Raw genomic sequence first — 22,168 nt, 5'->3', positions numbered from 1 at the left:
CCTCCAGCACTGCCAGGAGCAACCCCCAGGTACTGCCAGATATGGTCCTAAAACCGAAAGTAAGTAAACAGACCGGAAGGAATGAGATTCTGATATTCTAATTTCACACCTTAGGCAGCTCTCAACTCAGTTTTACACTGTCTAGAATGTGAGTAGCGTTGACATCTTTAACGGCTTTTACCTTTTCAAAGATAAGTTTATTTCATGTTTTTGGTTGAAAAAGACTTTAAGAATTTAAGAATTATAAAATTCAATCATAAAGTATGCTTTATAAAAATTAACATAGCTTGTAGGTTGATTTACTGCCAGGGATAGAATCCAGGCACTTTAGAATAAACAATATGGGCCAGAGCAATAGTACAACAGAGAGGGTGTTTGTTGCATGCGGCAGACCCGGGTTCAATCCCTGCCATCCCATATGGTCCCCTGAGCACCAGTAGGACTAATTCCTGAGTGCAAAGCCAGGAGTAATCCAAGCATTACTGGGTGTGACCCAAAAACCCAAATTAATTTAATAGACACTCTTATTTTTGTGTTACATACAAGGGAACTGAAGAACAGACTAATTTAACCCATGTTCTGATGTGCCTCATCGCTTGCCATCATTGCAACCATTTTAAGATTAGCTAAACATACATTGTTGGAAACCTTCACGTGAAATATTTTCAATTGACCCCAATCACTGGGGTCAAAGCGATAATAGAGCAGGTACGGCATTTGCCTTGCAGGTGGCCATCACGGGTTCATCCCCCAAGCTCCACCAGGAGTGATTCCTGGTGCAGAGCCAGGAGTAACCCGAGAGCATCACTGGGTATAACCAAACCTGTCCCCCATCATTTTTTTTCAACCCAATACATTCTAGTTAGTATTATTTGGGGCTCTTTCTTTCCTAAGCTAGAATACTCAAAAGTGGAAAACTTGGATGGTTGCTTCAATCTCGTATTCCATTTGAAATAATTTAAATAATTTGTCTATTATTATTATCATTATAAAGGCCCCAAAGAACCCCTTCATAGATATTGCTAACTAGAGATACTTTTTAACATGGGAAACTTTCAATTTTAGATCAGTTTAGACACAACTGTTCTTGAGTTAGGATTTTTGTACCTAATTTTATTAAATTTTAAGATCATATTAAAATCCTGAAAGAAAGCTTTCCATTACAGGTTATGGCCATTGCCCCAACCCATTATATATGGCAACGAGAACGCTCTGTGCATCACAGCGGAGCTGTCAGAAACTACAACAGAGATGAAGTTCAGCTGCCTCGAGGACCTAGTGCCACACCTGTGGACTGTTCGCTCTGTGGTAAAAAAGGGAGATATGTTAGACTGGGACTGTCTTCATCATCATCTTCATCTAGTGAGACCGAAGTGGGGATGGAAAAGCATTCTCAGGAATCACACAACTCTTTCCCAAAGGACATAATAGTTGATCAAGCTCATAGCTATTCTCAAGGTATGATTGAGTGATGTTAGAATTAAGTTTTGCAAGTTACTAATAAATCCAAGTTACTTACTGACTTGTGACCGTTACAAGTAGTAGATAATTTTTATACCACAATAATATCAGTTAAATTAGTATTGAAAGTTCTCCCCATTTCAGTTACTGCTTTTTCTTGCCAATAAATCTTTTCTGATAGCTTACTTAAAAACATTTAAATGTTAAACTGCAAACCAAATACCATGAGTGGCAAATATTTTGAGTACTTTGAGACTGATCCACTTTTCTTTAAAATGTTTATTCTAAAGTTTGAAGGAGAAAATAAATTGAGTTGTAAATAACACCATTCAGCTTTATCAGTGACTTAACATTTTCTTCTACACTTTTAAAAAATCAGATAATTAACACCTAATATTATGATGTAAGATTTAATATATGCATTTATTGCAGGTAATTATCACAGTAAGCTAATTATCAAGCTAATTTCTTTGATAAGAATGCTTACAATCTACTTGTAGCAACTTTTAAATATACAGTATTGTTAACTATATATAGTCACCATGTTGTACATGATATCCCCAAGACACATTCATTTTTATTTTGGGTTTTTTGGGGATTTTTTGGCCATACCTGGAAGTGGGCAGTTCTTCCAAGAATCGCTCCACGTAGGTGTTTGAAGACCATGTGGGGAGCCGGGGATTGAACCTGGGTTAGTCACGTGCAAAGCAAGCACCCTATCTGTTTTACAATTACTCCAAATCTTTACCTTCTAGTGATTTTTGGTATTTACTCACTTGCCTACTTCTGCCTTGCTTCCTATGAAGTTTTGGTGCGTTTTTAGTGTTGGTGGGGAGGGCAGGTTTGACAGACAAGTAATACTCGGGAGGCCCAGGGGACACCGAGTTTGGGGCCTCCAGAACTACATCCAGCTATGCTAGGGGAAGGATCAAGTTAGACCATGTGGTGTCAGGGCTCAAACTCAGCAATCTGGCTACTGAGCTATCTCCATTGTTTTGTTTTTATTACTCATAAGTAAACTTTTGCAGTATTTTTGTCTGCTTTATGTCCTCAAGGTCAATCCATGTTATTACAAATAGTAGAATTCCTTTTTAAGGGTTGTTTGTCGAGGGTCTGGGGAGGAGTGTGGGCAAATTCATGTATTCTCAGGGCTTATATTCCTAGCTCTGTGCTTTGTGGGATGGTCACTCCTGTATCGCCTTGATATCATGATATCCACATTTTATCACTCTGTAGTTAATATTCAATTTTATTTCCAAGCCTTAAATAGTGCTACAATGAACACAAGGGTGCAGGTATCTTTGAGGCAGTGATTTTTATTTAAAATAGAGAGAAGTGAAATTGCTGAATCGGATACTTCTATTTAAAAATAAATCTTGGGGGGTGGAGACTGAGCCACAGCCGGCACTATGCAGAACTTATTCCTGGCTCTGTGCTCAGGGATCACTCGTGGCAGAGTGATCAAACGCAGAGGGGACCAAACGCAATACCAGCGATCAAGCATGGGTCAGAATTGTGCTAGTAGTGTTGCTTCAGCCCCCTCTTAAATTTCTGAGGAATCGCCATACCGTTTTCCTTAATGTCTATGCCAATTTACACTCCCACCAACAGTACAAGTGCTCCCTTCCCTCCACCTCCTGTTAACACATTCCCTTTTTTGTAAGAGCCATTCTAACAGGTGTAAAAGGGTATCATCATGGTTTCTTGCATCTCCCTGACGATTAGTGGTGTTGAGCACCCTTCCATATACCTAATTGCTGGCTATTTTTAAGTCTTGTGGGAAAATTTCTTTTTAGTTCCCTCCCACCTTCTCTGTCGTTGTAATGACCAGGAATTACGAGTGTATCTGGTCCTAAGGCTCTCTGGGGGGGTCTCATCATCAGGTGTCAATAATTTGTACCTGAGTTTTATATTAACATGTTTTTAGTACCTAAGAACAAATTGCCTTTCAGTTCAAAAGTTTGGAGGAGGATAATGAGGTATTTTTTTTTGTTTTATATAACTCACAATCATCAGTTATGTGCAAAGCAACTCACAAGGTAGAATCACTTAACACATGACATACACACTCCTGTTCAAGAAATCCTATTTTGCTGTTTTGGTTGTTTCTGCTAAAGAAATTTGAACTGGAGTAACAATCATTTTATTTTACTGGTGGACAAACAAAACTCAGAAAGCACAGTTGCAACATCAACAGATTCAGCAAAGACGGGAATCCAGTTCTCTCTGAATACACAGCACATTTTTGACTTACGTCATTTCTCTTCACCTTATACCGTCATAAGCCTTGACAACTGCGACAGTCTGTCTGAAGCATTAGGAACATTACTGTCTATTGAGAAACCCTGAGATTCTGGTGAAGTGCAGCTAAGGGGGAAGAAACAGCGTACCACTCCAGAGTCCTGGTTCCCCTGAGCAGGCACAGAACGTCACTGCTATTCTGTCAAAAAACAACTTCTCCTCTAAACTTTGTTTCTGTCATTACCAATGTGGTAGTAATCCAGGTTTAAAATCCTTACACATATATGAATGCCTTAAGAAATGAATGATGTAAGGACAATGTTAATTATATGATCAACATCTAGGAGCACAAGTTTCCAGAATTTTGTGGGGTAAAACTAGGTAAAGGCTTTCATGAGAAAGTAATACGTGAGCTAGGTCTTAACGAACTCCTCTTACGCCCAGAGAAGGGAAATGGCTTCTAAATAGCAGATAACATCTGAAAATATATAGCTTCTCTCCCTCTACGTTGCAATGGGTGGGGAACATTTTTTCTGCCAAGGATTCATTTGGATATTAATAACATCATTGGTAGGTCATAAAAAATAATCAACTTAGTGGCCAGATAGCTACGTGAGTTAAGGCGCTTGTCTTCCCTGGATCTGATCCCCACTACCACATATAATCCCTCACATACCGCCGAAAGTGCTCTGTGGGCAAAAAGCTAGGAATAGCACCAGTGTGGTCCAAAACCCAAAATAAATACTGAGCAAAACTTAAAACTCAAAAAACGTTAAAAAACAGGCAGCTATATTTGGTCAAACATTTATTTGCAGTTGCAGGAGCAGAGCCTGACCAAATGATTTCACTGCCCCGCCACGCACCACTGGTGATCGGTGGTAGCTTCCTTAAGAGTTTTTCTTTTATAAATCGACGTCACTTCCTTACTTCATAGCTGTATACTACAACCATTCATCTCATAGTTGTATACTATGAATTATTATGAAATTTATAATTTAACAGTTTAACTCATACACTAACAAGACTTAAAAAAAAACACACCCTCTTTTGTATGTCATAGAACCTTTGAAGTTCTCTACTGCCTCCAACTATAAAATTCAAACTCAAAGTCTTCCGCAAACCAAGAGCTGCAAACCCAAATTTCTTCCTAAAAATTCATTTAGGAGATAAAACAATGTATGATCAGCAAAGACAAAGCTACCAACAAATTTTGATCCTTTAGTGAGTAGAAGAAGGTGGGAATTTTAAAGGTATTGGAAAGACACTGTGAGTTTCACTAATCTCTAGAAATTTACAGTATAAGAAAGGAAAGCAAGATATGAACAGGGAAGAGTAACTTTAGAAGTTACATCAGGCCAGAGATGAGACTCAGTGGTAGAGTGCTTTTTTTGATTGTGAAAGGCCCTGGGATCAATCTTCTGGCACTGCAAAAAATAAATTTTTTAAAAAGAAGGCATCTCCAGCCGTCCCCCACGCCCCAGCGAGGTCGCCAGCTGCCCCCCACGAGCGGCTCTCGGGCACAGCCACGGCCCCGGAGGCACAAGGACTTAGCACAGAGAACCAGCCGCTTGGAGCAGAAAAGCAAATGGACTTGTGTTGAACCGCGCCATCAAGCCTGCCCGGAGGGGAAAGGGCGTTGACCGGCCCGCCCGCTCCTCTCTGGAAAGAAAGATGGCGGCCGCAAGGGAGCCTTGTGGAAAGCAGGTTTGAGCCGGGCTCGGGGGAGCGGCGGGGACCTCATGGGAAGGGGGGCTTTGTGGGCCGTCCCCCACGCCCCACCGAGGTCGCCAGCTGCCCCCCACGAGCGGCTCTCCGGCACGGCCACGACTCCAGGGCACAGAAACCAATCTCTTAACTAGCTAACTTTTAATAGAAATTCTTCCAGGGTCAATAAGTAAAATAGCAGAAGTAAAGTAAAGTAAAGGCCCTCCCGTTGATCATCGATTTGCTCGAGCGGGCCCAGTAACGTCTCCATTGGAGACTTTGTTGTTACTGTGTCTGGCATATCGAATACTCTCAGTAGCTTGCCGGGCTCTCTGAGAGGGGCGGAGGAATCGAACTTGGGTCGGCCATGTTGGCTGCGTGCAAGGCAGATGCCCTACCCGCTGTGCTATCGCTCCAGCCCAAAATAGCAGAAATTCAAAACCATTTTATTCTTAACATCATTTTATTCTTAAACCAAGTTGTAGAAAGCAAATCATTTCACAACGCTGTTTCAGCATGTCTGATTGTGGGGGGTGGGTCGTAAACTCTAAACAATAATTGTGCATCTTCTATCGAAATAATCTATCTAGTCAAAGTAGATAGAGTATTAACTAGAACTCATCTGCCTCACAAGAATTGGGAGGGGTGGGAGGTGGGGGTCTATTGGGGTTCGGGGTTAAAAATGAGTATTGGTAAAGGGAAATGTGTTCGGTATCTACATGACTGAGACCTAAACCCGAAAGCTCTGTAACTTTTCCCACAGTGATTCAATAAATAAATAATTAAAAAAAAAAAAAAAGAAGGCATCTCCTATAAGCCAGACTATAAACATGGTACCAATACAAGATAGTGAAAGGGCTGACACTAGACTTTGAGTAATTATTAATAAATATTAATACTTAACTACTAATAAATACTATTTCTTACATAATTTGGTATTCAGTAAAGCTATTTTGACACTATTAGAACTTAATCCCACATCTACACATTTATAGTGAGCAGTGTAAATGAAATATGAATAAAGAGTACAACTTTTCTTTGCTCTTAAACCATTCCCCACTAGAACAGTTAGGGCTTGGCACCTAGGAAGGAGGCATTCAAAACAATATTTAAGGCACAGGAATAGTGACATACTATAATAAGAAAGCATTCCATGATATAGTTCAAAGCTTCTTGAAATGCTATGAAATGATAAAGCTGTCACTTTGAGTGTTCAGATTCTTATCATATAGAATGAACTAGAATACTAAAAAAGATCTAAGCATACTATCTCTTCTTACCTCAGATGGATTATTCATTTGCCCTCCCCACTATTTACTTAGAATAGAACAGCTCCTTCATAGGGCTACAAGGGGGGCCAAAGTGATAAGTCTAGACGGTAGGGCGTACAGCCAACCGGTATCAGATATGGTTCCCTGAGCCCACCAGGAGTGATTACTGCGTGTAGAGCCAGGAGTAATCCCTTAGCACTGCCAGATGTGGCCCCAAAATAAAAACAAAACAGGGCTATATGAATCTTCATGAAATGACACTTGCCTGTCTTTCTAGTCTCTCAGTCCTAGAATCACTGGTCTTCATTGTTCTTTTCTTGCTAAAGTTCACTCCTACTTATCATGGAAGTCTTAACTCAAAACTGTTACTGACAATTTCTAGTAATTTCTTCACGAAAGCAAAACTCTAATACTTGAACTTCTTTGGAGAACTTTATAACAGCTTTAGCTTTATATCTGTTACTATTTAATATCTAATTCAACCAAAAAGTCTAGGGACCACAGAGATAGTACAGCAGCTAACCTCAGCTCAATCCCTGGCACCACATGGACCCCAAACATCGAGATGTTCAACCATAGCACCAGCACGGTGGCCTCATTAGTCCCTGGCAACACAGGACTGGAGCAGCACTGTTTCTTCAGATGCTTGCATTTGCTCCCAGAGAATTGGTAAAGGGGCTCCCTAAGCCTTCCAAACATTACTCAGACAACCAGACACACCCCCCACCCCTCAAAAACAAGTGAATTTATAAGAGCAAATCTATAGGTTAAATTTTAACACATGGTAAAAAAAATACTGTAAAATATATAGAATATTTAAAAAGTTCAGATTCAGGGAATGAATCCAGAAATAGTATCATGTATCCTCCTAGGCACTACTTTAAAACCGAAAAGACATGGGCCTGGAGTGATAGCACAGCGGGTAGGGCATTTACCTTTCATGTGCCCGACCTGGGTTCAATTCCCAGCATCCCATATGGTCCCCTGAGCACTGCGAGGAGTAATTCCTGAATGCATGAGCCAGGAATAACCTCTGTGCATCGCCAGGGTGAGACCCAAAAAGAAAAAACAAAACTAAAAGACATTTGCATTTAAACAATATCCCAACTCTAAGTCTTTGTCTATAAAATACAAATAAACTTAAAAAATGAGACTACACCGGGCCAGGCACATAGGCTAGTATGGAGGAAGCCCAAATTTAATCTGTAGCACTGCATGGTCCCTTTAGCAAAGCAAGAGCCCTAAACAACATACTGGGAGTAACCTAAGAACACTGCTGAGTATGGGCCAAGAACCAAAAATCAAAAGCAAAACTCTATAATACCTGAACTTCTGTGGGGTACTTGTAACAGTTTTAGCTTTGTATCTGTTACTATTTAACATCTAATTCAACCACAGAACATAGTGTCTAGGGACCAGATAGATGGGACAGCAGCTAATCCCAGTTCAAGCCCTGGTACCACATTGTACCCCAAACATGGACAGGTTCAACCAGAACTACACTTTTAAATGAAAAAACAGTAAAAGTTGCTTAAAATGCATGGCAGGGATGGAGAGATGTTATAGGGGTTTAAGGTTCTTGTCTTGCACATGGCTGACCCTTTACCCAACACTGCATATGGTCAGAACCAAAAGCAAGCCCAGAGCACCAGCAATGTGGCCTTGAAACAAAACAGATACGAAGGTAATAATCTATGGCACATTGCTAAATGCTATGTAACGGGTGCCTATACATAATAAGCCTTGGTCCTAATTAATTCATATAAAGTGTGTTTCTCCATGTTCGATTTACATAACAATTATAATGTTCTTTCAGGCTGGTTAAAAATTCTGAAAGAGTCATGGTTTGTCACACCTTTTGTTACTATTTTTAATCTGGTTCTACATTCTTGTCATAATGGATAACAGATTTTTATTTTGAGATACACGCAAGCCATTCACATATCTATTTACAATACAAAAATCTTTTCTTAAAATGAATATTTTATTTTGGTAGCCAGTGACCATCAATCAAAGAAAGAAAAGAAAATTAATTTCATGGAGAATGACAAATCTATGGAGTGGTTTACAGGAAGTGAAGAATGAGATGATGCAACTAAACCAAGTTAAAATCATAACTACAAATGTCAAATTAACTGCAAGACAAGTCTCAAAGGGACATTAACAGTTTTGAAGTGTTATGCAACTTTCTGTTCCTTTCATACTTCATAATTAATTATATGTAAAAGTTATAAATATATTAATAGCTAAAAATTCCAATATATGAAAGTAATGGTTTATAATTTAAAGCTCTGTTTTGATACTCTTCCATCTTCAAATCAGATTCTGTCATCCGAGGGTGATGCTCCATTAAGCTGCGGTTTGAACTTCCTCAGCTTGACAAGAAAAGCTATTTTAAGGGGGAGAAAGGCAAGGTCATTATAATAATTAGAAGAAGAAACCCTTTAAAATGTTCTGAAAACACTACTCACCTGTATGACCAATTTGCCAGTGTATAGGTCTAGCAATATAGGGAACTGATCCGTATGGAAAATCATAATGTGATTCCTCTGCTGTAGAAAAAAACGTGTAAGCTACATTTTATAAGTTGTTCACAAAATTATTAAGATAACGGTAATAGTCCTGTAACTGTAAGGTTTTTTCTCTTAGACATTTATTTTGATTCTGGGGCAACACCAGGCAGTGCTTAGAGGTTACTACTGGCTCTGCACTCAGGGATTAGTCACTCTTGGATGTGTTCAGGGGACCATAAGAGATGCTGGGGATCCAACCCAGGCTGGCCATGTGCAAGTAAGCACCCTGACCACTGCTCTACTTCTCTGGCTCCTCAGACCTTTATTTTAAAAGCAATTGTTTTCTAAGCTACTGAGTCAGTTACCTAATAAATATCAAATGTTATATAATAAACTTAAATGGTTTTAGAACCAAATACATAAACATGATACAGTCAATGGATACTAGAAAACTTGTTTATGGCCTAAATAATGTGTACTTACAATAAATTTTCTTCTTTGAAAAAACCCTCAGAATCTTAAAATTTACTTTTTGGAATATATTTGTGTATAAGTCTCTACTAAATTCTTTACTTCCACCAATAATGATAAATTAAAATACTCCTTCATATTTTTAAAATATTTCCAATCTAATCTTCTGTCAAGTAAAATACAAATGTTACTAAAATCTCACTTCTTCAAAATGTTTTATATTTTATCTATTTTTTAAAAATGTTTTATGTTTTAAAAGAGGGAATTATTATTCTGTGCCTCAGAGATATAACAGAAAAAAAAAACTACACCTGAGAATTGTATTTTTTTGTAATTTATTGATCACTGCATAGTAAACTTTTTGTATTTTTTGTAATTTATTGATCATTGCATAATAAATGGAGAAATGAAGCCCATTTCTCCATTTATGATTGCAAAGATAAGCATCAACAGCCCCCCCCCCAAAAAAAAAACTCACCATGGTCATCTTCATGAAAACTGTCATCTTCAGGTTTCATAGAATTTGACTGTAGATCTATGTGGCTTTTAGGCTCCACTTTTGGGGGTAAATTTCCATTTTTCTGTTTAACAGGGCAAACCAACCAATCTCTGACTATGACTTCACTTATCTTTTCACATGAGAGATCAAGTTCAGAGATTCGAATTCCATCTAAAAGTTCGATAACCTGTGTGATGCTTTCAAAAAAGTGAATAGTTTACATTTGTAAAATAATGAAGTTCAGTCTCTTACCTAAATTGAAATGATATGAGGGGAAGAAGGATTAAACTGCAAGTTAGGCCACAAAATAAGCAATTTCATAAAATACTAAGTAAAAACACATACACTGACCATAATTCAACATTATTATTCACATTATGCTTTTAAAACTTTTCTTCCAAATGAGAGTAAGCATATTACTGTTTATATAGTTAATGCTTTAAAAAATAATAGGACTAATGTGAGACATTCATTCCCTAACAGTTTTATGAACTGACATATACGCCTAACTCAATTTGAATAAACATTAAGCTACTGCTTAGACAACATAAAATGTACTCCAAATCACATCATGCGCAAGGGAGCGTAACAGAACAATTTATGCATTGCATTCAGGAGACTCAGGTTTGATCTGTAACATCAGGGTGGCTTCTAGCCATTGCTGAACGTAGTCCAAAAAGTGAAAACAAAAAACCCATATCACCAAGAACAGCTACAGTACTTACTTTGCTAGATATAAAGCACATACACCACCTTGTTTAAGATTTTGGTAAAACACAGGCAAAGCAACTTGAGGATTCAACATAACCAGAGCTACCTATCCGCAAAGAAAAAAGGTTAGACTTTAAATTCTGTTTAAGCAAAGATTTTCATTTTTTATTATGCAAAACGATATCCTTTTAGAAAGCAATTCTCAGTTACAGTATTTCATTTTTAAAATAGAGTACTATTCCAGAAGCATTCCCAGCTCTAGCTTATTAACTGGATACCATAAGACAACTCCAGTTCCTTTGTAGATCCTCGTCTGATGTTGTCACTGTCACTGTCCGCCCATTGTTCATCGATTTGCTCCAGCGGGCCCAGTAACATTGTGAGACTTGTTACTGTGTCTGACATATCGAATACGTCAAGGGGAGCTTGCCAGGCTTTGCGGGGCGGGCGAGATACTCCCAGTAGCTTGCTGGGGTCTCTGAGAGGGACGGAGGAATCAAACTCGGTTGACCGGGTCAGCCGCATGCAAGACAAACACCCTATTCACTGTGCTATCGCTCCACTGATGTTTTGCATGCTAAAGAATCTAAAACTAAGAAAAAAATTTTAAAAACTCACTCATACCATTCATACCTAAAGACTAAATCTTATATTTTGAAAGTGAACTCCTCTCACTACACAGAAGTACAATCTGGTAGTTTCATATCTAGAAATATACTGGTAGCAGGGATGTTTTCATAGGTTTCAGAAATTATACATTCTTCATGAATATTTTTGTATTGCTGCTTGCAAGTATGCATTTCCAAACTGGAATGTAGGAGTAAACAGTTTAAAGATGCACAAGTTACATCTTTAAAGATGTAAAGATGTTCCAGTTTAAAGCGTTCACTTCATTTGTGGTTTTATAATTAAAGATTTTTATGTTCTCCCAATTATGAGCTAGTTTTAAACATCGTTGGGGTTGGAGGGGGAGGAATACTCTGAACTTGTCGATTTACTGCATCCAAAAAGGTATAATACAACTTGTGATACTTTTTGACCACATAAAAATTGTAGAGGTATACCAGAGAAAGGGAGAAGCTTCAAGAGAATCTAAAGGTCAAACTATGAAAAAGGTGATCAAGAACCCAAGGCTCTCCTCCTTGATGATACCCTAGGAAGATTGTTATCCAGGTGGGGGCAATTTGGGAAAAGCCCTACCAAAAAAAACCAACTGCGGGGGTGGGCCAGAAAGGCAATACAGCAAGTATGGCATTCGCCCTGCACGTGGCCCATCCAGGGTCAATTCCCAGCATCCCATATGGCCCTCTAAGCACCACCAGGAGTAATTCCTCAGTGCAGAGTCAGCAGTAACCCTGAGCACTACTGGGTGTGACCCAAAAAAGAAAAAGAAAAAAAAAATGTAACTTGTGCATCTCAAACATGATGTACCTATCTCTCCCAATGCAGATTTTTTAAGAAAATTTATCTAAATCTATTTTACTTCACTAGAAACAATTGTAACTGTATATTTTAAAACTTGGCAGTACTAATAATAAAGCAGTCTTCAGCCATATTTCATGCACATAAAAAAGCAGAGAAAACATAATTTAGTTGACAACAAAAGTGCCTATCACAAATATATCCTTTTATATTCAAAAATTTCTAAATATTTAAAAATTCTAAAACGAAAGAATTGTTTATTTTTTCATTCTTCCTTCAGCTACAGAAAATAGGACTGTATTCACAAATGATGTCAAATGAATACAATGAGTAAATGAGGGGGAAAAAAGTCAAAATACAAACCAGCGTCTTTGGGGCCAGAAAAATAGTTTATGGGTTAAGGCATTTGACTTGCACGCATGCCGCCAACCAAAGTTTGATATCCCCAGCACTACATACGGTTCGCTGAGCAAAGAGCCAGGAGTTCGTTCCTGAGTAGGACAAGGGATGACCCAGGTCCCACCAAAAAGAATTGGTAACTTTCATAGATAGCCAACAGCAGAAAGCTAAGATAGGTTGGTCCCTTAATATGTTTATTAAGTTATAAATGATTTGATTGTTTTATTAAGGGGAGCGTGGGGAGACAGCACAAAGGTTCAAGCAAACTGCCTTGAGGAAGCCAACCCCAGTTTGATCCCCAGCACTGCATGGTACCCCGTACATGGCTGGAAGCAACCCTTCGCATTGAGTCACACGCCCGACCCAAAACAGTATTAATGGGTAAAAGCAACAGCATTCCTTATTTTTTCACCAAATGCACCAAGCCCCTTCTGTGTACCAAGCATTCTGCTAAGTTTAAGGACACACAAAAAAAGCTTATATTGTTATGGGAATTAAAATTCTTATGAAGGGATGGATATCACACAGACCCCAGTAAATAGGAGTCAAGGGGACAAAGACATGAAGAACAGTTGGAATTATAGAGAATCATATGAGAGAAACAGGGCAGGGAAAGGAGTGCTATTTTATACTTAAGTTGAAAAGAGTTTTTAAAAAAAAACCTGAAGAAAATGGTAATGCTTACCCTGCGGAAATTAAGGGGAAAAGTATGCTCCCGTTGGAGGAAACGGCAAATACAAATGCTCTGAGGCCGTAGACTACTTCGTGGGTCTGAAATGGCCACTGTCACTGCAGTGGGGACAAAAAAGGAAAAAAGACAAAGTGGGTACTCGAGACAGACTAAGAGTTTAGCTCTGCTTGAGGAAGGTCACTGGTCTTCCCAACAGCTCTGTAGAATTTTACTTGGTCTGCACCATTTGTCAACACTTGGCACTGTCATTTTTAATATTTGCCACCCGAATATATGTATATGTTAGTGTATAATTATGGTTTAAATTTTTAACTCCTTAATGATTTGCTTTTCATGTGATTACCAATTTTTTCTTTAAAGAAGTGCCTATTCAAATCTCGTGCCTTCTTTTTTCCCTTTTTTGATTTTTGGGCCACACCCGGAATTGCTTAGAGGTTATTCCTGGCTCTGTACTCAGGGATCACTCCTGTACTTGTTGCTCAGGGGACATACTGGGAAGCCCAGGATTGAATCTGGGTTACCCATGTGCAAGGCAAATGCCTCTCCTTTATACTATTACCCCTGCCCCTTTTGCTTATTTTAAAGCCGGGTTGTTTTCTTGTTGAATCTTGAGTTTACATTAGGTTTTCATCAGATATGTGATTCAGAAATATTTCTCTCAATCTAATTTTTCTTATTCTTTTACTACACAAAAGTTTCATATTTCAATGGTTCTGATTATGCTTATACTAAATCTTAAAATTGAATAGCAAGAAAAACAGGTAAGTCACTAGAAAGTTTTAAAGAATGACATGATCTGGCTTTTCCCACTCTGGTGACGCATGTTCTCCGTTTCTCTCCTCTGTTCTTGCCCCTCTGGAGAAGCCAGTGCTCTTATTTTTTGTTCCTGGGGGCGGGGGTGGGGCACACACCAGCTGTCTCAGGGCTTACTCCCTGCTCTGTGGCTCAGGGGGTCTCATGAGGTACTGAGGATAGATCTGCCTTGAGCTCGACAAGTATCATACCTGCAGAACTAGCTGGCCTTCCATGTTCTCCCTTGAACACTTCATTCCTCTCTTTCTCTTCCCTCACATCTAAGTAAATTTTTATAAATAAGAAATCTGTCAATCCTTCTGAATGCTCTGTTAACATCACCATTCATCAGTCACTGGAGTCAAATCTGGGATTATTTTCACCTTGAATTCTCACTTGACAATCTGTGGGGTTTGGAGGTATCTGTTTAAGAGTACAAGCATGTATTCTGGGCCAAAATCACCGTTCAATGGGCTGGAGCGCAAGCTTTGCAAGCAAGAGACCACAGGTTTGATCCACAGCACCATGTGTTCCTCTGAGCACTTCCAGAGTAACCCCTAGCAAGCAGCATCTGAGCACCTTCAGGCAGAACCCAAAGACAAATGAAAAGTATATCCTCTCACAAATCTACCTAGGTCTACTGCAATGTTTTATGTCAGGACCTTATCATCAATGCAATGAAATATCACAACAGCTTTCTACACCGCCTCTATTCTTCTACAAGTATTTTTAGTTGTTTTTTTTTTCTTTTTGGGTCACACCCGGCGATGCTCAGGGATTACTCCTGGCTCATGCAGTCAGGAATTGCTCCTGGCGGTGCTCGGGGGACCCTATGGGATGCTGGGAATCGAACCTGTGTTGGCCATGTTGGCTGCGTGCAAGGCAAACGCCCTACCCACTGTGCTATCTCTCCAGCCCCGATTCTTCTACAAGTATTTTTAAATGAAATACATTCTACGCCTCTCAAGTCACCTTAGTTTCCTATTATCGTGATATACATACAAGTGTTCATTATCGAGCCCCTCACGACTGCATTCACAGCTTCATCTTTGTGTTGTAGTTGTTGTAGGGCACACCTGGTAGTGGCGAGGGGACCATGCACTGCTGACGGTCAAACCCAGGCCTCCTGTAGGCGAGGCATGACTCAGCCCTTCTACTGATCTCACCTTGATACCCAACGGTACCACCTTGGTATTTCACAAATCTTCCTGTTTTTTGATTTTTTTCATCTAGATTGAAAACTTCTTTAAAAGTCTACATTTTTTTGGTCTGCAGAGCAACATGGTACACAGCAGGTCTTTAGTGCACGCTTGTAGAATAAAGTGGTTTAGTAATTCAAAGGAAGATGATGTTAGATAATAAGCTGAGAGAAGCAAAGCAGCTTGAGGCTGACTCGGAAGGACCAGTCTTTGAACGAAAAGCTCCTAAAGAGTTTTCCAGCAGAAGAGTAGGGTGGCTTATGCAAGTGATGAAAGGACTGGCCCAGAAGTGAGGAGGTGAAATGGCAACTAGCTGGAGGATTAAACAAAAGGAGCAATAATAAATGAACAAGTTAAAAAAGAAAAATCAAGCAGTGGGAACATAACAGCTATTTCTTTTTCATATACCTTTTCACTACCTTCAAGCAGTGCTTTAAAAAACTGAAACTTTTTTTTGGGGGGCGGGGGGCACTTCAAGATGCTCAGGGATTATTCCTGGCTCACTGCTCAGGGATCACCTGGCAATATTTGGGGGAGCATATAGGGTGCTGGAAATTGAATCTGGGTCAGCCAAATCTGGGTCAGCCATGTGCGAGACAAATGCCCTGCTACTGTACTAGCTCTTCATCCCCTTGAGAGACTTTCTTAAAGGAGCATGCTTTATGTAACTTTACAGATAAAGTTCTATATCATGATTCTGCATTATGATTAACTCATTTATAGGTAACAACTACAATACTTTGCTCCGAATACTTTGGCTAACAGCTGGCAGCTCTCTATATTCTCTCATACTGAGTAGTCATTGGGCATCATTATTGAAAGAGATTCAAGCAAGTTTATCCAGTAAGAAGTACTTTCTTTAAATCAAGGATGCTTCTTCAAAGGGCTTCTAGAAACTAAATTACGAAAAACTCTGTTATGAATCAGTGAGAGAATAACACGGTGTAAGGTGCTTTCTTATATGCATCCAATCCAGGTTTGGCCTCCCAGTACTCGTATGGTCCCCGTGAGCACAGCCAGGGGTCACTCCTAAGCACTGCAAAGAATGGACCAAACCCTACCCTTTCTACCCCCCAAAAAGAACATTGTATGTGTATTTCCATCAAAGAAAATCCTGATCTGCTATGTGACTGATACCTAGCAGATCCATTTTATGGATAGCCTATTTACAGCAATTCACCTTTTTGCCCAAACTGAACAGTAAATGCAAGCCAAATAGTGAGGAAAAAAAGAACTGTGGTATTTGTGAATAAGAGGCTATGCCAAGGGCCAGAGCGATAGTACAGCAGGTAAGACATTTGCCTTACAAGCAGCTGACCTGGGTTTAATCCGCGGCATCTCATATGGTCCCCCAAGCACCGCCGGGAGTAATTCTTGAGTGCAGAGCCAGGAGTAACCCCTGAGCATTACTGGGTGTGACCCAAAAACAAAACAAAAACAAACAAAAAAAACAAGACAAAGCAGCTAGGCAGAGAAAATGATAGGCTTATAATGATACTAAAGACAAAAACCAAGCCTGATAAAAAATATGCTCTGAATTTTATTATCAGTTGTCATTTAGTTTCCCTTTTAAAGACCCTAAAATAGGGCCGAGGATCTAGGTCAGCAGTTGCTACCTGTGAGGTGCCTTGGATTCAATACCTAAGATCTCAAAAAAATTTTTTAAATATTTTTTTAAATTTTGGTTTTGGGGTCATACCTGGCGATGCTCAGGGGTTATCCCTGACTCTACATTTCAGGAATTACTCCAGCGGTGCTCAGGGGACCATATGGGATGCTGGGGAGCAAACCCAGGTCAGCCACGTGCAAGCCCTACCTATTGTACAATTGCTCCAGCCCCCGAAAATATAAAAAAATAAACAAAGGCCCTAAAAATACCCAAACTTCCAACAGCCAATTAAGGAACTTGAAGACGGCCTGACCCAGACCATAATCCTTTCTCAAACTACGAACATTACAAGGAGAGAGCAGCTAGAATATTACTCACGGTCACGGTCCTCCCATTGTTCATCAATTTGCTCGAGCGGGCCCAGTAACACTGTGAGACTTGTTACTGTTGTTTGGCATCTCAAATACGTCACGGAGAGCTTGCCAGGCTCTGCCGTGTGGGCAAGATACTCTCGGTAGCTTGCCGGGCTCTCTGAGAGGGGCGGAGGAATCGAACTTGGGTCGGCCACGTTGGCTGCGTGCAAGGCAAACGCACTACCCGCCGTGCTATCGCTCCAACCCAGAACATTACTAGAATTCTGAAACTTTGGAGCTAATTAATACTCATGGCCCTACATCTCCACTATCACTGGTCATAGCTTAAAATCTCACTCTTGGAGGACTGGAGAGATAGTACAGTGGTAAGGAGCTTGCCTTGCACTTGGCCAACCCAGGTTCAATTCCCAGAGCCCCATATAGTCCTGGAGTTCTGAGAGGAGTGATTCCTGAGCGCAGAACCCTGAGCGTCACTGGGTATGGACCCCTAACACCCAAAAAAGTAACTCTTGGGCTAGGAAAGATATAGCTAGAGCACGTGCACAGTACATGATCCCACTAGCACTGCCAAGAATCAGCCCCAAAAACTAAACCAGGAGTAGCGCCTCAGTACCAATATATTCCCAAAACCAAATAAAAATGTCACCCTCCTGTTATCAATCCTTTTTATCGTCATAGTATTTTACTGTTTTTCCCTTAATTCAATCTCTCCCAATTTCCTTACAAATGTGTCAACTTCTGTTTCTAAAGCCTTGTTAATGATAAATGTCTCAATCATCACTATCTTTTAAAGACCACTCCTCTAGGTCCTGACCTTGACTGTCAAAATAGTCATCTTACCTATTCCCTCTCAAATGGAAACATTTACGACTTCAAATCTCACAACACAAGGTGAATTCCTGAGCTCGCTACAGTCCCAGGCGTTATCCCCTTAGTCTAGAAATGCCGAGGCTTGTGATACTCAACCATTTACTCCTAGTCTCTAATCACTACCCAACAGTTATTAAAAACACTGAAGGGGACGGGAGTGGGGTGGGGATGTGGTACAGTAGCAGAGCGAAGCTTGTATATGTGTGAAGCTCTAGGCCTGATCCCTGGCACCAAAAAGAAAAAGAGAAAAAGAGAAACACACACAAAATTAAAATGCCACATCTGGCAGCTGATAAGATGGCTCTCTGCCAGAAGTCCAACCATGGTAACTCCTCCCATTCTTAAGAGTCAACAATGACCTACATAATAAGGGAAACCTTTCACATGATCTTTGTGATAACAAAACACCTACATGGCAAAACTTACCGCATCAAATATTAAGGATCTGATGTCCTGCGTTGCTCTGGAAATATCCTTATGAATAAATTCCACATTATCTGGCCATTCTTCTGCATGACTTATCTTCCATGAATCACGCCAATGTCTGTAATTCTTCTTAGCCAATTCATGGTGATCTTTTCGTATTTCGAAACTTATAACTCTTCCTTGTGGTCCAACTTAATTTTTGAAAAAGTACAATTTATATCAGCATTTAAAAAAAATCAAAATTTGATTTTACAAAGGTACTAGAAGTGAAAGAACAATTCAAATAGGCCAAGATTATAAATGTTTCTATCCTATCGAAGATACCCAGTCAACTCCCCTCATTAGAGGCTACCTTATTTCCCACTATTTACTCTTTCTGGGCTGGAGCAATAGCACAGCGGGCAGGGCGTTTGCCTTGCACGCAGCCAACCCAAGTTCGATTTCTTCGTCCCTCTCGGAGAGTCCGGCCATCTACCAAGAGTATCCCGCCTGCAGAGCAGAGCCTGCCAAGCTCCCTGTGGCATGTTCGATATGCCAAAAACAGTAATAGGTCTCACAATGGAGACACTACTGGTGCCCGCTCAAGCAAATCAATGAGCAATGGAAGGACAGTACTACAGTGCAGTGCTATTTACTCTTTCCAAAATTCACATGGGTGAATAGATGAACATCAGGTCCAAAGAGTCCCTGTTTTTAACACACATTATGATGCGCTATATATACACTGCCCTACACTTTCTGTTTTACTCACCAATGCCTTTTCAATGAATTAACAACCTAGTGGATTATTTTCAACAGATCTTCCATTAAATGACTATGTCAGTTCATTTAGTGACCTACCAATGAACACTTGTTGTTAATCTTATGCTATTAAACAGTATTAAAGTGAAAATTCTTATGCATAAATCTTTGTACAAGAGCCAGCATTATCTGCTAAATAGAAGTCTAACAGTAGAATTGCAGGAAGTCCTAGCTATAGCCAATTAGGCAAGGAAAAAAAATTAAACGGATTCAACTTTGGAAAAAGGAGACTTTGGTCACACTGTTTGAAACTTTTGATACTTCACTACCAACACAGGAAAGCAGTTAAGTTACAAAATCAAAATCTGGTTTAAATGTGAATGCCTTCTGAGTATTTTTCCAAACATTTTTATCCTTTGTTATTACAAACAATCTGAATGGTCCATCATCTAAGTTCCGTTTATTTATCCCAATCGCATACCTGCTTTGGATAAAAACAGGCTCATTCCACCAGAGCCGGAGCCAGCTTCCAAGACAGTATCACCTGGGCAGATGTCCATCATCAAGAGCAACATACTCACATCCTATGATTAAAACACAGTATAGATGACTGTGAGCAAGAAATATACACCAAGCGCTTATTCGACAATCTAACAGAATGTCGAACATGGAGGAATAAAAAACGGTTTAGACTCAAGGATCAGTTAGCATATCAAGTGTCCCTTCAACTCAATGATAGGAATTCTGAGGAAGACATCAGTGTCTTTACTTACTTTAAAGATAGTAGAGAATTTAAGAAAACAATCAAGATAAAAATAGCTTTCATCAATACAGAAGTGGAATAAACAATGTGCCGATCTCAGTAAGTGAGATAAGAAGACCTGAGTGACAAGGCTGAAGAATTAGAACCTGGCCTGAGGTATCACCACTGAAATGATATAAATGCCATGGAAAAAATAAGTAAATCAGGCCAGAGCGGTAGTGCAGTTCACCTGGTTTAACACTCAGTGTCCCATATGGACACCCAAGCCCTGCCAGGAATAATCTGAGTGCAGAGCCAGGAGTAAGTTCTAAGCACAAAACCCAAAAAATAATAAATTTTAAAAACATATATACATAATATAAAATATAGATACACTCATTGCAGGGGCTGAGCGTTGAACCGGTTGTCAACATGCCTTGTATTCACAAGGGCCTGAATTCATTCTCCAGCCTGGGTGGCCCCAAGCAACACTGCATTGATGGGCTGAGTATTGAATCATCTGGTCCACACAGCATCCCCTGGGCACTGTTTGGGAGTGCCCCCCCCACCCTCCCAGCACGTTAAATAAATGGCATTGTATGAAGCGTAAAGACTCCAGTCATGACAACAAAGAAAAGGGCAAGTATGGAGGTAAAGAGAAAATTTTAAAAAAAAACTTCCAAAAAAAAAAAAGATTATTGCTCCCCAGGGGGGGCTGAAGAGGGAGCTTGCCTTGAATGTCACTGGCCCACCCAGGGTTGACAATGGCATCCCAGGTAGTCCTCCAGCCCCACTAGGAGATGAGTGTTAGGTGGGTGTGACCCCCCCCCCAAAAAAACTAACCCTACATAGCTGCTCCTATGGACCTAACCTTTCGTCTTAAAATCATGCCATCTAGTGTGCAGAAAGTGGACAAAGGACCAAACGTGATATTCCTGAGTCTGTACTGCAAACCACAATGCCCAAAAGTAGGGAGAGATTATGGTGAATCATGTCTTCCATGAGAAAGGGGGGGGGGGGGGTGTACCGGGGAGATTGGTGCTGGGGAGTGTGCACTGGTGGAGGGATGGGTGTTTGATCATTGTGTGATTGCAACCCACACATGAGAGCCCGTAACTACCTCAAGGCGATTCAATTAAACTAAAAATACACACGTATGCCACCTATTAGTGATGGGTTACGAAGCAACGGAATCTAGCAGGAAGACCACCTTTCAGACGCCGGCTGAACGACCTTAAGAAAATCCTTTCGGGGGGCTGGAGCAATAGCACAGCGGGTAGGGCGACTGCCTTGCACGCGGCCGACCCGAGTTCGATTCCCAGCATCCCACATGGTCCCCTGAGCGCCGCCAGGGGTGATTCCTGAGTGCAGAGCCAGGAGTCAGCCCTGAGCATCGCCAGGTGTGACCCAAAAAGCAAGAAAAAAAATAAAAAAGAAAGAATCCTTTCGGGGGCGGGTGCAGGGACAGCAGGTAAAGCGCCCGCCCTGCCCGCAGCCGATCCGGGGGTCGACCCCCGGCACGCCCCCCTCCACCACCCCGGGGTGACGTCACCTTGGGGTACGCGATGGCAGGTCCCCGCTGCATCAGCAGCACGTAGTCCTCCAGCGCCGGCCTCCGCAGCAGGTGCTCCCGGCCCGCCGAGCTGCGCACCACCTGGCCGGGCAGCCGCCCCAGCACGTCGCGGTGCCAGACGGTGCCCCAGCTGCTGTTGAAGTGCCCGTCGGGGCTCAGCCGGAACAACCGCAGGCGGCGAGCGTCCCCCCGGCCCGCCTCGGCCAGGACCAGCTCCCCGGGCCGGAAGGGCGCGTCCCCCGCCGACCCCCGGCCCGCGCCCGGCTCCGCGCGCCCTCCCGCGGGGGGCCCATCCCGCGCGTCCCCGGCCGGGGGGCGCGCGCAGGACAGCGCCCGCGCTCCCGCCGCGGGCTCCGGCCCGAGACGCCCAACGCAGGACGCCCGGGCCTCGGGGGCCGCCCGCCGCAGCGAGCCCCGCAGCCACCAAGCCGCCCGCGCCCGCACGCCCGCGGCCAGCAT

The 22,168-nt window shown here is 41.3% G+C and overlaps 2 protein-coding genes across 2 annotated transcripts in view; one reads left to right on the top strand and one right to left on the bottom strand.

Moving 5' to 3' along the window:
* Positions 1–8,858, top strand: part of SPDYA (speedy/RINGO cell cycle regulator family member A) — a 27,445-nt gene extending 18,587 nt beyond the window's left edge. The window contains exons 5-7 of the mRNA XM_056124764.1: positions 1,167–1,458; positions 5,069–5,081; positions 8,678–8,858. Of these exons, the coding sequence (XP_055980739.1) occupies positions 1,167–1,458; positions 5,069–5,081; positions 8,678–8,762 (390 nt within the window). The 3' untranslated portion in view covers positions 8,763–8,858. The remainder of the gene's footprint in view (positions 1–1,166; positions 1,459–5,068; positions 5,082–8,677) is intronic.
* Positions 8,582–22,168, bottom strand: TRMT61B (tRNA methyltransferase 61B). The gene is made up of 7 exons (XM_056125800.1): positions 21,689–22,168; positions 19,876–19,978; positions 18,654–18,844; positions 10,886–10,977; positions 10,140–10,357; positions 9,149–9,229; positions 8,582–9,066 (listed from the first exon to the last, which is right to left on the bottom strand). Exons 1-7 carry the CDS (start codon positions 22,166–22,168, stop codon positions 8,996–8,998), a joined length of 1,236 nt encoding a protein of 411 aa, XP_055981775.1. The 3' UTR covers positions 8,582–8,995.

This window comes from Sorex fumeus, unplaced genomic scaffold, assembly GCF_029834395.1.
Source record: "Sorex fumeus unplaced genomic scaffold, SorFum_2.1 ptg000006l, whole genome shotgun sequence".
Classification (NCBI taxonomy): domain Eukaryota; kingdom Metazoa; phylum Chordata; class Mammalia; order Eulipotyphla; family Soricidae; genus Sorex; species Sorex fumeus.
Note: the sequence above shows the minus strand (reverse complement) of the source record. Positions and strands in the feature narration are given on the sequence as shown.

What these genes read in the sequence shown, in the direction of transcription:
- TRMT61B (XM_056125800.1), bottom strand. Translation starts at nt 22,168, where the DNA reads ATGCTGGCCGCGGGCGTGCGGGCGCGGGCGGCTTGGTGGCTGCGGGGC. An exon ending in CCTGTTTTTATCCAAAGCAG is followed by an intron (nt 18,845 to 19,875) that starts GTATGCGATTGG and finishes TCAAAAATTAAG; the next exon opens with TTGGACCACAAGGAAGAGTT. An exon ending in TTTTCATGAAGATGACCATG is followed by an intron (nt 9,230 to 10,139) that starts GTGAGTTTTTTT and finishes TTTTTTCTACAG; the next exon opens with CAGAGGAATCACATTATGAT.